The following is a 12725-nucleotide window of genomic DNA, read 5'->3' on the forward strand; positions in this document are numbered from 1 at the left end:
ACTTTAAGGTACGGTAGCTAGTCTCTCTCTTCTACTTTCTCTCTTTAGTCTTAAGATCCTCGGTACACGGATATATAGTAGTTGAATAAGCTCTTATTGAAACCCTCACAATAAGATTGTTAACGAAGTCAACTATGAATGGTTCTATCTAAAGTAACGAGCGTATATATATAATGTTGGCGTAGACTGTGGACTATCTTAGACTGTCCTTATAGTCTATAGTCCTTATAAGTCCTTGGACTGTCTTCGACTGTTGTCTTGGCCTCCAGTCCTCCATAGTCTATCGTTCTAGTCACGTGACATATTATCGTTCTCCATCGGCTAACCTCCTTATTTGAGGACGGGTGGCTTGTCCTTGGCGACCCTTCAAGTGAGCTGGTTTGTCACAACAAGCTCCCCAGAAACTCATTCATTCAATCGTGTTCCTGCGAGTCGTCCCTATGACGCTCCGTCGCCAGATTTCCGAGCGGCCCAGCGGAGCGCCTGGTCGATTTTCTCGGCGGGCGCGAGAGCGAGCCAGCGGCATTTAGTTTTTTTCTCAGGATGCCTACCACGAGATTGTACAGTCCGACGCAGCCGTTTGCAGCGGGGGCATTGGGTCGATCGGCGAAAAGTCCGACGTAATCTCGCGATGCCCGGGCGCGGCGACGGAGTCATGCAGCGCTTGGAGAATTTCATATACGTGGAACGCATGGTCCGCCGCCATGCGCGGGCGGCGCTTCTCGCGGATGGCGGTAGCGAGCTCGGCGAGACCGAGGCACATGTCCATGCGGTATGCCTTTGGATACTGCCGCGGCGCATCCGCCGGCGTGTCGACTTGAATCCCTCGCTCCGGCATCGGCGTCGGCATGCCGGGGCTATCTGCTGCGCGCTCGGGGGTGGTCTGCGGCGTGACGAGCAGCAGCGGCGAGGCTGGGTTGGTCGTCGAGCCTCTTGAGAGTGTGAATTGGATCGGCGCTTCGTAGTCCCATATTTCCGGTACGTGGAGGATGCCTTTGTCGCCGGTGATGGTCATTGAGCGGTTGCGCCGGGCGACTGTGCCGATAGTCAGTCGGGCGACGACGCCGCTGCGGAATGGGATGAGGGCGACGCAGAAGTCGGGGCCAAGGTCTTGCGGCGCGATTTTCTTCATCTTTTCGGTGACAAGAGTGTGGGAGAAGGACGTGACGCTCGCCGCCGGGCCGAAGACGCTGGTCAGAAATCCCACCTCATATGCAGCATGTTCCCAGACGCAGCCGACGCGAAACTCAGTCTCCGCCGGCCAAGGCACGCCGGCGCTGCTTATCCAGGTGCTGTATGGCAGCTGGTGTATTGGGCCGTCGTCGATCTCGGCGTAGACAACTCGCGGGGTGCCGACGACGTTTTCGCGGACAAGGTGGGCGAGAGTCTGCATCGACCCACCGAGGAAGTTGCACGGCGCGACCGCGAGCAGGCGATTTTGCTTCGCGGCGAGGGCGATCAACTCCTTCGCGCCGGCAGGCTCCAGCGAGAGCGGCTTTTCGGAATAGACATGTTTACCAGCGAGTAGGGCGGCACGGGAGACTTCGACGTGGGAAGCAGGTGGTGTGAGGTTGACAACGAGGTCTATGTCAGGGTTGTCGAGAATGGCCTGGTAAGAGGCAGCGATGGGGATATTATATCGCTTTGAAAAGGCCGACGCGCGGGAGGGAGAGATATCGAATGCGGCCAGAGGCCGCAACTCGGGATGGTTTGGCAGCGTGTCGCCGTAGTAAGCGGCAACAAATCCGCAGCCTACAAAGGCGATGTTCATGTTGGCGCGAGAACACTGTGTAACCCGCATGCCTGCTCTGGTGTGGCGGGGAGATTCCCCGAGTACCTCGATTACAGCTTTGGGGGTGTCCCTTGACTACTCAAGCAGCAAGGGCGCCAAGGGCACCAACCCAGGTGGATTGTGGTAAGAGTTCACAGCAGAGGCAGTGTGTCAAGACGGATATTGGTATGTTAAAGGCGTGGTTCAAGAAGAGCGAACAGAATTCAGGAACAAACTCGTGAAGTTGTATCGACACAAGACAAATAGGTCTCAAAAGGTAGGTCGATTTTAGGCTAAGTCAGGCACCCATTAAACGACCTAACCCGTTAATGACCCGGCTTTTACCATACAAAACGCGTAAATTTCACCCCTACAAGCTTAGTTAGTTTTATAGCTATTAAAGTCTTGTTTAAAGATAATTATAAGAATAGCTTAGTACTTTTACAATAAATATATAATATTAAAGAATTTTCTTTTCTAATCTTAAAATATTAAATAGTCTAAATATAAAAGTACGCGTTAAAATTAAAATATTCTTTTTCTATACTATTCTAGAGAATTAGAAATTACTTAACCTAATTTATAGCTATACTAGAGACTTAACTTACATTTATAAGTACTTCAACTTTAAAGGTTACTTATATATTTATAGAAGACTTTATTAGAGTATTATTACGGGTTAAATCCGTATAAAGCTCTAGAGTACGCCCTAGAGCGATTACTCGTAGTATACCTTTAGGCTATATAACTATATAGCCGAAGCTACGTAATTCCTCTCTATCGATTATCTCTATAAGGGTTTAGCTAGGAATTTAGAGTAATTCGTCTAACTACCGTATATCGAGGATTCTAAAGCTAAGGAGAGAAAAGAAAAGAGAAAAATCTATCTACTATACGAATAAAGGAAATACTTCCTAGCCTCTCCTATAGTAGGTTAGTATAGTTTTCTAGGAGATAATCGATAGAGAGGAATTACGTAGCTTCGACTATATAGTTATATAGCCTAAAGGTATACTATAAGTAATCGCTCTAGGGCGTACTCTAGAGCTTTATACGGGTTTAACTCGTGATACTAAGATAGTAAATAACGATATATTCTTCTCTTCTTTAGCTACTTCTACTATATATAAGGGTTTCCATAAGATTATAGGAGGAAATTTAACTACTATAGTACCTATATAATAAGGATCTTAAAGCTAAAGAGAGAGAGAGAGAAAAGGGAGTCTAGCTACCGTAGAATAAAGAGATATACTCCCCTTTAGTGGATCGTACGGTAGCTACTAGAGTAACTATCGATAGAGTAAGGACACGTGATGTAGTCTTGTAGGACGTCGCCGGTTCTAACCAAGACTCCATGCGAGTTCAACCCGTGACACTATAGATCCTAAATTTTATCCTTTGGATAAGTTATAAGCCTAAATCGCTCTAGTTATTACCGATATTGGATAATGTCGTGGCATGTCATGACTCATGGAGCTGATATGTGTAGTTTCGACCGGCACGATTGACAAGTCAATATGATGACAAATACGACTGGATTGTAATCCCTTCACAATTCCTGGTTTCTTTGGAGCCCCTGGGAATACTGAAGCCGTTGTTCCAGTTTATTTTCCCTTTTCTTTCCCTTTTCTGGACTGAGCAGAACCCTGTTTTTGCGGCTCTTCCCGATCCAAACCCTTCTGTAGACGCCAAAATTTCTCAAGGGCTGTCCAGCAGCCTCGGCACCTCACAGCCGGCATGATGCGAAGAGCTTCTACTGCCTAGAATTTATTCAGAGTTCAATTCGTGCCCCAGAGAGCCGTTGTCGGTCAGTTTGGCCGCTCAAGACGGATGGCAAATGCATTTCTCACCTGCCAAAGCGGCAGCTGGCACGCGGGATAATAAGCATCTCCACGGCCTGCAACTCCAACCCCATTCACCAAAAGGTAGATTCAGGTCTTATCATGTTCGCATTGGCGACTGCCTGACGAAGGCGCTGGTAGAGCTTCTCAGACTGTTTCCCACAGGATGGTAAATCCAACATAGAATAAGTGGCCCAGCACTTGTACCAAGCCTCTTCGAGGAGGGCTTTTGACTGTTCGTTGGAAGTTGCGGCCCAGGCAGATATGAAGCAGATTGGTATCCAGCCAGCTCCAAGAGGCCTGAGATCTAACGCCGCTAGTGAAAGGTCGATGATCTCTTGGCAGATTTGGGAAGAACGAGCTGCTAGCGTTGCATCTCTAGGATTGTACGCTTGCAGGATGCCGTTAAACATCACTTCAATATTGAGAAAGATCCCGTACAGCTTTTGATAAAATGCATACAGCCGATTTGGGGAAATTGGAATCCGAGGTTGCTTCGGCATCTCGAGGAATACCTGATTTCGAAAGTCGAGTTTTACCTCGATCAATTTTGCATGCAGCTTGATGCATGTTTTCTGCACATCTCGATGGATGGAGATGATTTCATTGAGAAGCTCTGGGTTGTATTGCAGAAATTCGGGAATACGGATGACTGATGACATAACCCGACCCACCTGAGATCGTTGTTGATAGTTTTCCGTCAAGCTGACGGTATCTTCGCTGCCGTCTTCCACCAACGGTCTCTCGTTCTCTAACACAACCTTCTTGAGCCATGGATTCAGTTTTATTGTAGGATCTACGAGACTCTCGAAGACCTTCGAATGGATTGTCAGCTGAGTGTGCTCGTGAATCCTGGCCGGAAACCTACTCACCACAGGTCCTGCTATAGTCAGCAGTATGCCACGATCGAAAGGATCCGCTGAATCTTTGTATGGTACAGTAGCAAGCAACTTCACTATTCCCGATGAGTGGCCAGAGAGTGACATGTTCTCGTCAGGGCAGATCCAGGCCTAGGCTAGACTTAACGAGGGTTCATCGGAGGGAGTGGGAATATCCAAACCTGACAAATCCAAATGATATATATGGCACACAACGTACTGGATGATTGAACTGCAACTGGGTCATCCAGGCATGTCTTGAGTGACCGCAAGGCATTCCCGTATCGGGTTAGGATTTCTGGAGACTTGCGATTGCCTTCTATGCCTGCAATCGCCGAAGTCATTGCCATCACAGAAGCATCCAAGGCGGCATTGGTACCGAGACGCTTTGGAATTTCAAAGAGAAGGGCACCATATGCGAAAACCATGTCATAGCGAGTATCTCTCACTTGAAGTTTTTGAAGAAAGTTGATGAGCATTAAGGATGCCTCATTGGTAGGAGGCCTCGTGAGCGTCCCGGTGGCCATTGTATCTCTGGATCGGAAACGTTTCAACTCCACCTCGGTCTGAGGCTTTGCGATGACAACTTCCTTAAACTTGAACCGCTGTTTACCGGAGCCGATGCAGGGGAGACACAAGCGGGCGCATCTCGAACATGCGGGCTTGAGCTGATCACACTACCACCAAGTAAGACAACGGATCGAGGGAGGGTCTAATGAGTCTTGCCCTTTTTTTCTGGCTCCTACAAGCATTGCAGCCCTTTCCAGATGGAACACCGGGCATCCTTCCGTCAGTTTGTGTGCGTTCCCGCGAACGTCGCCAACGCTTTCAAGCAGCCAACTCATCAATTACTACCGTTGTGCTACCAGGTCTGTGCATCGAGGAGAATATGCCAACATCTCCAAGGGGGCTACCTACGATGGCTAATCGCCCAGAGAATATTGGCCGTCGGGAAACAGGCCGTCTCAATCGCTTGCGGGTGTGGAGACGATCAGGCGTCCTGGCTTGTTGCACGAGACTTCAGCGGCCCATAGCTATTGTTTCGGGTTAGTATGCCAAGCTGCGCCCAGCAAGGCTGCGTTACTACTTGGACTTGCTGATATCGCTGGCCGAGTACGAGTACGGAGTACACTTCTTCCCAAGCTCTTCAACCAAACACGTTGTCGGGCGATTGTCCGCGCATTCCCGCCAGAGTAATCCGTAGACTCAATACCATCTGAGGAGTGTCCGCCTCTATTTTCATCTCCCACTAGCTGACGTGCCTGCTATATCCCCGCGCGTTGGCAGACCGTTGCCATGTCTCCCGCCCAGATCGCTATATAGTAGCCGTACTCGTATTCGTACTCTTTATCGTATGCAAGGCTGCAACGCGTAAATATGTTTGTAGGATGTGGGCCGCTTCTATGACCTACCAAGCTTGCTTCACAATCTTGTAGCATCATATGAATGAGGCTATGCTGCATTGCCAATGCAATGCTAAGCCGGCAGGTTCTAGCTCGATAAGGCTTTATATGCCGCCAAAAGGAAACATTTCCACGATTTTCAAGGTTTGATGACGATGAATACTATCATTGTAAAGATGACGATGAGTAGGTCAACAGGCAACAGCTAACAGCTTTTCTATATAAACGTGTACGAGATGTCGACCCGTGCCACCACTTATTCCAGGCTTCTGGACAGACAAGTTTCCACGTTCACCACAATACAGTGAGCTATCATGAAATGTTCTCGCACCATCTTCCTCACACTCTCCTCTGCGGCACTAGGCACTTGTGCGATTCAATGGGCCCCATGCGACCCGACCAAGTTCAACACCACGATACTACCGTTCCAATGTGGAAATCTGGCTGTCCCGCTCGACTACACGGACCCAGCTAATGAACAAAAGCTTTCTCTTGACCTGATTAAAATACCTGCGGCGTCTGGACCCAAACTTGGGAGTATCCTGTTCAACCTCGGAGGTCCAGGTGTGCCTAATCTACGGGATATCTCCCTCCTTGCCCCAACTTTATTACCGTAAGTGAGTGAATAGCTCCCCAGGGACGTTCCTTCTCATAGTCAATTCTAACTGCTATATCTCCAGTCTGACTGGAGGGCAATCCGACCTGATTGGGCTTGATCCTCGTGGGACGGGCAACACCATTCCATTCAATTGCACCACCAACCTGGCCGACTCGTACACCATGCTCACCGAAAAAGTATTCAGCAATTCATCAGACGTGACGCTGGGAAGACTATGGTCGCGCGGGTCGATCGATGCCAGCTTGTGCCTCGAGAACGCAAACGAGACTGGAGCACTCATTAGTACTGCTTTCGTGGCCAGAGACTTGATCAGCATTGTTGACGCACTCGAAGAAGACGGAATGCTGAGATATTGGGGTTTGTTCCTGTCTCTTTCGTTCCATTTAGTACCAGGATGAACAGCAGCTCACCTACATATTCATAGGGTTCTCTTATGGTACTACTCTCGGAGCCACCGTCACAGCCATGTTCCCGGAGAGAGTAGACAAGGTGATTCTCGACGGAGTGCAGAACCCTCACGAATACTACCATGCAATCGCGTAAGTCAGCTTCCCAGACGAGCCTTGAATCTCTCAATATCTAACGGAGATTTGCTTCCAATTAGCGACTTCGAGGAATGGACAGACTCGGACAAAGTGTTTGCTGGTATCTTCTCGACATGTATCGAGGCTGGACCTGAACTGTGTCCACTGGCAGCTCGCAACAAAACGGCTCAAGAATTGGAATCCGACGTGTGGGATTTGCTTGACACTGTTAAACACCATCCTCTCCCTGTGGGCAGCGTCCTTCTGGACTACATGGCTCTCAAAGGCATGATCACAGAAGCGCTTTACACAACAGAATTATGGCCCAACTTGGCCACGACTCTCGACATCCTCCTACATGGGCCCGAGAGCGCATTGACCGCACTTGCGACATATCTTGTGGCGGGTGGCGATGAGACTGAACTCGAATCAGGGATGAAGACTATAACCGCGATAGCGGGCATTCACTGTGGTGACAACTTAGCGCGAGTCTCGACATTCAAAGAATTCCAGCGTGCTGTGGACAAGTTGTACAACATCAGCCGCATAATGGGCGATGTACCTGTTAGCCGTTACGCGGTCTGTGCACAGTGGAAGATCAAGCCGAAGGAGAACTACAACGGAGATTTCATCGTGCGGACGAAGAAGCCCCTGTTGATTATTGGAAACACATATGACGGCCATACCCCGCTGCGCTCGGCGCAGAATGTCAGTCAAGGGTATGAGGGAAGTGTGGTCCTGGAGGTGAATGGGTACGGCCATGCGTCGATAAATCTGCCATCGAAGTGCACGCTTGAAACGGTGTCTGCGTACTGGGTCAACGGCATCATGCCTGAACCCGGCAAGGTTTGTCAGGTGGACGCCCCGCCCTATTCGGGAAAGTCGTGGGCAGACGTCTTCGAAAGTGCTGGTGTTGGCTCTCTGCAGAAACGAGATGTATATGGAGGCTGGCAAATGCTAAGAAATGGTGGACGGATGTGGATGCTATAAGTCAACAAGCACCTTTGTCGGCTTCTCTGAGCGCTTGGTCCAAAAGAGTCAAGGCATCACAGCCTTAAGATGGTGAGGCTGGACGAAACACAGCAAGGCGTTGGACGCATATCGAATCCCTTGACACCCCAGCTCCCAGCGGAATCCAGGGGCACCTCATCTCGTGTCACTACATAATGTCATGTACCAGGTTCAGTTTTCCACTCTCCCTTGCTTCTTTAGAACTCTGAGTTCGTCCCGTATCCCCGTCAAACGGAACTATTCCGCTAATCAAAGCACTTCGCGATTGCCGGACTCCACAGCGGGATGCAGATTCCTCATCGTCGGCAAATACCCCGCCTAGACGAGAATGATACAAATACATTGACGTACGCTACGCTCATACTTTTTTTCCTTTGCTGCCTCGTGGCGTATCATTCATAGTGGAGAAGATTTCCGTCCGCAGCTTCTTGTCGATGGTCTAGATAGCGACACCGTCCAAACTCCCAATAAAGAAGACAAGAAAAGGAACCTTCAAAAATGTCCGCTAAAGTCGCGCTCGTCACAGCGTCCAGCGCGGGACTCGGGGCCGCCGCCGTGAAGGCATTAGCATCACATTTCCGGGTCGTGGTGAACTACAACTCGCGGCTAGAGAAGGCCGAGCAAGTGATCAAAGAAGCCTCGGAGATCCCAGCGACATACGCGACATCGGGACCGCGGTTCCACGCCATCAAGGCAGATGTGCAGAATCGCTCCGAGATCCAGCGCCTAGTGTCGGAGGCGGTGGACAAGTTCGGCAGGCTGGACGTAGTGGTCAGCAATGCCGGCTGGACGCGGCTGACTAACTTCTTCGACCTCGAGCAGCAAGTCAACGAGGATGACTGGGACAAGTGCTTCAGCGTCAATGTCAAGAGCCACCTGTGGCTGCTGTATGCCGCGAAGCCTCACTTGGAGAAGTCAGAGGGTGGCGGTGCTTTCGTCACCGTCGCGAGTCTCGCCGGTGTGCGGCCGAGCGGTAGCTCCCTTCCCTACGCGGTCACCAAAGCGGCGGAGATTCATCTCACCAAGGGCTTGGCCGTGATCTGTGGGAAGAGTATCAGGTGTAACAGCGTGAGCCCTGGTTTGATGTTGACCGAATGGTGAGTCGTCGAGTCCTCCCAAAATGCCTGCTTATATTCGTTGTATGTCATCAAGCATTAAATTCACGCCCGACTAACAAAACTTTTTCTCCTTGTCTAGGGGCAGTCAATTCCCAGAATCCAAAGTCAAGGCGACGACAGATAAGTCAGCCCTAAAATCGACCGCCACACCAGAGGACGTTGCAGAGCAGATCAAGGCCCTGGTTCTGAGCAAGTCCATCACTGGCCAGAACATCGTCATTGATTGTGGAATTGCCATTTGATTTGACAGAGCCGCAGAGGAGAGGCGCCGCTGGTAGGCTGTTGGGAACTCTCCTGCTGTTCGATGACCGTTCTGTGACGTATGGATCTCGATCTCCGTCTAAACATGAGCGGGAGGGAGTCCATCGTCCGAGGCAATCACTTTTCCATGCTTGCTGCCAGGAGCGATACGTGAGCGCAACAAAAGGAACCACTTTCTTCGAGCCTCGAATACTTCACTAGAGCTGGGTTTGCATTCTGCGTCTGCACTCGAGAGTTCATGACTTCGGAAGCAGCAAGAATCCCCTCTTTCAAGGATGTGTGCGAAAACGCACACCAGTGGCAAGCGTCGTGTGATTGTCGCGGTCCAAAAGACGATATTCGAGGACCTCAAGCACTCCTAAGAGCAACTGCCAAAGAAGGCGTTGAATGCTGTAGGAGGGGGCAGTGGCGTTGTCAGCGGGAACCACTCCTAACACTACTTGTAAACCAGCGTGCGTGATCCAGATGCTCGGGCCCCCGTGAGCGTCGTTTGCATATTTACGTCGAGGGCTGTTTGGGCTGGGCGAAAATCAATGAGAAACGCAAAGAGCACACCTCAACGCCACTTGGAACAAGTATATAGATTGAGGTCGCCGTACGACCGCACAATCGTCAAATTATTATTGTCATCTCAATCCATCTCCTCAAGTTCTGCTACCGATCTTGCCAGACCTTCATCCAGAGATCCAGCAGTAGCCCTTTTCAGCACCCTCAGAGCAATCTTACACCCCCTTTTAACATGCTCTCGATCACGTTTCTCCACCAGATCCGAATCTATCACATTCCTCGTAATGAAGAATTGCAGTCTCTTTACGATCTGAGGAGTCTCTACTGCTGCGCTTTCGAAGGAGCTGCGTATCGTCGCCTCTGCCAGAGTAGCAGCATTCGTAGCGGCTGCGGCTGTGGAGTTCTTCTTCGCATTGGCATATGCTTCCTTGAAAATCAAGACAAGCAGCAATTCAACAAACATGCCTGTGCGTTCCTTAATATATGCAAGGTCTAAGACCTTCATGATACCCAGAGACTGAGATCCCTCGAGAATTAGATTCGCATAGAGTCGCGAGAGACTTGCAATTTCGGTCATTTTCACGGAGCTGCCGCTCTCCTCGCGTTCAAGTCCAGCTAGACCGTCGTTGTCATCACTCTCTCCCTCAGCATCCAGCTTCTCACCTAAACGGGTTCGCCACCAGCCCCAGAGCGCGAACTGGAAAGATTTTTTCATCCGCGACTGCATGCACAGGCGCTTTGCGACGAGGGCATAGTACGGATTATAAGGATCCTCGCCAGCGGCGCAACGCAGAAGGACATGGGGGATTTCATGTTCTTGAGAGCGTTTGAGCCGGAGCTTGAGGAGGCGGGTATGGGCGTCGAAGGCGTCGACTGAGGAGAGAAGCGTGATGAAAATGGAGCGCCGGACGGAAGTGTTCATACCGTAAGCACGGGCAAGATCAGATAAGTCGATCTGGTCAGGGTCTGAAATTTCGTGGTCAATAGGGAAGGACGCTGTAGGATCGTCCTCCTGAGGTTGGATATCAAGTGATTTGTCGTCATCAAGATTGCCTTTCCAGCTTGCACCCACGAGCCACCATTTCCCCTTGCGATCGCTGTTCTTGATATCATCTCGATTGACGCGCAAGGGTTCGGTGGCTCTAAGGGACGGGCGATTGTTTAGGGAGCCTAGCGCCTTCCGCATGTGCGTGATGTGCTCACTGGACAAGCCGGTACTGCTAGTCGCAGCCTTCATTTTGTTGTTCTTCAGATCTGTGATCGTCTCGATCATGAACTTCGTGCGTACGGACATATGCTCGCCTTCAGTCGTCATGCGGGCAGATTCCTTCTGCATCAGTTGAACGATCGATTTGAGTGAAGAGGGGTCATCTTGTCGAAGTTGTGGCCCACAGTCACGGATCAGTCGAAGAAGGAGCTCGGTATTGCTCTCGGTGAGCTTGGACAAGAGGATGCGAATGTAGTCGAAGATTATGGTGCTGGAAACAACGTGGAAGGTGAACAAGTTGGAGAGAAGACTTATCAGGTTGAGAGATTCTTTACCCGTGGAGTCGGAGGCGTGGTGCTCCTCAAAACGGTCCAGGAGGTGGGAGAGAAGATAGGCACCAAAGTCGACACCGATGACTTTGTAGATAGCGGTTGCAAAGGCGGCGTGGAGGATGACAAAGGTGTTCTGCAGGGAGGATTTGTTGCAGAAGCGGGTTAAAAGCAAGTCAACAAGAACCGCGGTGACATCTTGTCTGGGATTCGATTGGTAGAGCTTCTCAATGTCGCCCAGGATTGATATCAAATTTGCTTCGGATAACTTATTGAGATGGCCCTGGATTTGTCGTTTTAAACGTTCTATTGACTGGCTGCCGGTGGCTTGTGCTCTTCTCATCGACGGAGGCACATATTTCGTAGTTGTCAACGTATCAGATGTAACGGGGGCCACATAGGGGTTTTCTCGCACCCTCTTGGTGGGTTGAGATTTCGTCTCATCTTCAGATCTGAAATCATCGAAATCATCGCCGCCTAGGTCCTCGTCTTCACTGAGGTCCAAGATATCAAGGTCGTTGTCTTCGCCTTCACCTTCTCCGAAACCAAGGCCATCGTCCTGATCACTGCCGCTTACCTCCTTGTCACCCAATTCCAAAGCTTTCCTCCTCTTCCTCTCCAACCAGTCCTGGGCCTCACTTTTCCTTTCCCCCGTCTCATCTTCCTCGTCAACATCCAAACCATCGAGGAGATCTTCCAGACCATCATCCACAGCCGATCTCTTCCGCTTTTTCATCCCTAACCTTTTTTCTAACTTTGAGATCTCTACGTCATCCTGCGCCGCTCGATCTTTGAAAGCCTTGGAGGAGGCGTCTAGAATAAGTCCTGGCGAGGAAGAGCGGGAATTCGACGGTGAAATGCTCCTCGATAGGGGTTGGGTAATCTCTTCTTGCTTTGGCCTTTTCAGAATCGACTTAGGCACGGGCTGCGGATCTCGCTTTGGCGCAGCGGAGGCCGGTTTCTTCTTTGTGAACTTTTCAAGTGCGGGAGGCGAATCATCGCTTCGGTCAAAGTCGTCGCCGTCGTCGTATCCAGCTGTATTACGTGAGATAGGTCTTGGGCCCCTGATATGCGTTCTCTTCTCCTGCCTCTCTGCCTTCCGCTGCTCCTTGCGTCCTCTCACGGCCCCATGTGCTGGTCGTCCACCAAGTCGTCGATTGTCCTCGATTCCCAGTTCCTGCCGTAAGGTGAAGGGTAGCTTTATGCCAGTCCGTTGTTTTTTGTTATCCCAGGACATCAGAACCTCGTCGCTACTG

The 12725-nt window shown here is 50.4% G+C and overlaps 5 protein-coding genes across 5 annotated transcripts; 2 read left to right on the forward strand and 3 right to left on the reverse strand.

Moving 5' to 3' along the window:
- Window positions 1-547: 547 nt before the first annotated feature.
- On the reverse strand, window positions 548-1771 carry A1O9_11402 (uncharacterized protein; the record flags this gene model as incomplete). The annotated part of the gene is made up of 1 exon (XM_013399695.1): window positions 548-1771. The coding sequence occupies one exon, from the start codon at window positions 1769-1771 to the stop codon at window positions 548-550; it is 1224 nt and encodes a 407-aa protein (XP_013255149.1).
- Window positions 1772-3686: 1915 nt separating this feature from the next.
- A1O9_11403 (uncharacterized protein) lies at window positions 3687-4969 on the reverse strand (the record flags this gene model as incomplete). Its single annotated transcript, XM_013399696.1, has 3 exons — window positions 3687-4427; window positions 4485-4622; window positions 4673-4969. 3 exons carry the CDS (start codon window positions 4967-4969, stop codon window positions 3687-3689), a joined length of 1176 nt encoding a protein of 391 aa, XP_013255150.1.
- A 1238-nt stretch (window positions 4970-6207) lies between these two features.
- A1O9_11404 (uncharacterized protein) lies at window positions 6208-8026 on the forward strand (the record flags this gene model as incomplete). Its single annotated transcript, XM_013399697.1, has 4 exons — window positions 6208-6506; window positions 6574-6869; window positions 6937-7051; window positions 7117-8026. The coding sequence occupies 4 exons, from the start codon at window positions 6208-6210 to the stop codon at window positions 8024-8026; spliced, it is 1620 nt and encodes a 539-aa protein (XP_013255151.1).
- Window positions 8027-8545: 519 nt separating this feature from the next.
- On the forward strand, window positions 8546-9407 carry A1O9_11405 (alcohol dehydrogenase; the record flags this gene model as incomplete). The annotated part of the gene is made up of 2 exons (XM_013399698.1): window positions 8546-9144; window positions 9245-9407. 2 exons carry the CDS (start codon window positions 8546-8548, stop codon window positions 9405-9407), a joined length of 762 nt encoding a protein of 253 aa, XP_013255152.1.
- A 650-nt stretch (window positions 9408-10057) lies between these two features.
- Window positions 10058-12706, reverse strand: A1O9_11406 (uncharacterized protein; the record flags this gene model as incomplete). Its single annotated transcript, XM_013399699.1, has 1 exon — window positions 10058-12706. The coding sequence occupies one exon, from the start codon at window positions 12704-12706 to the stop codon at window positions 10058-10060; it is 2649 nt and encodes an 882-aa protein (XP_013255153.1).
- Window positions 12707-12725: the final 19 nt, after the last annotated feature.

Source organism: Exophiala aquamarina, assembly GCF_000709125.1.
Source record: "Exophiala aquamarina CBS 119918 chromosome Unknown aczIA-supercont1.17, whole genome shotgun sequence".
Classification (NCBI taxonomy): domain Eukaryota; kingdom Fungi; phylum Ascomycota; class Eurotiomycetes; order Chaetothyriales; family Herpotrichiellaceae; genus Exophiala; species Exophiala aquamarina.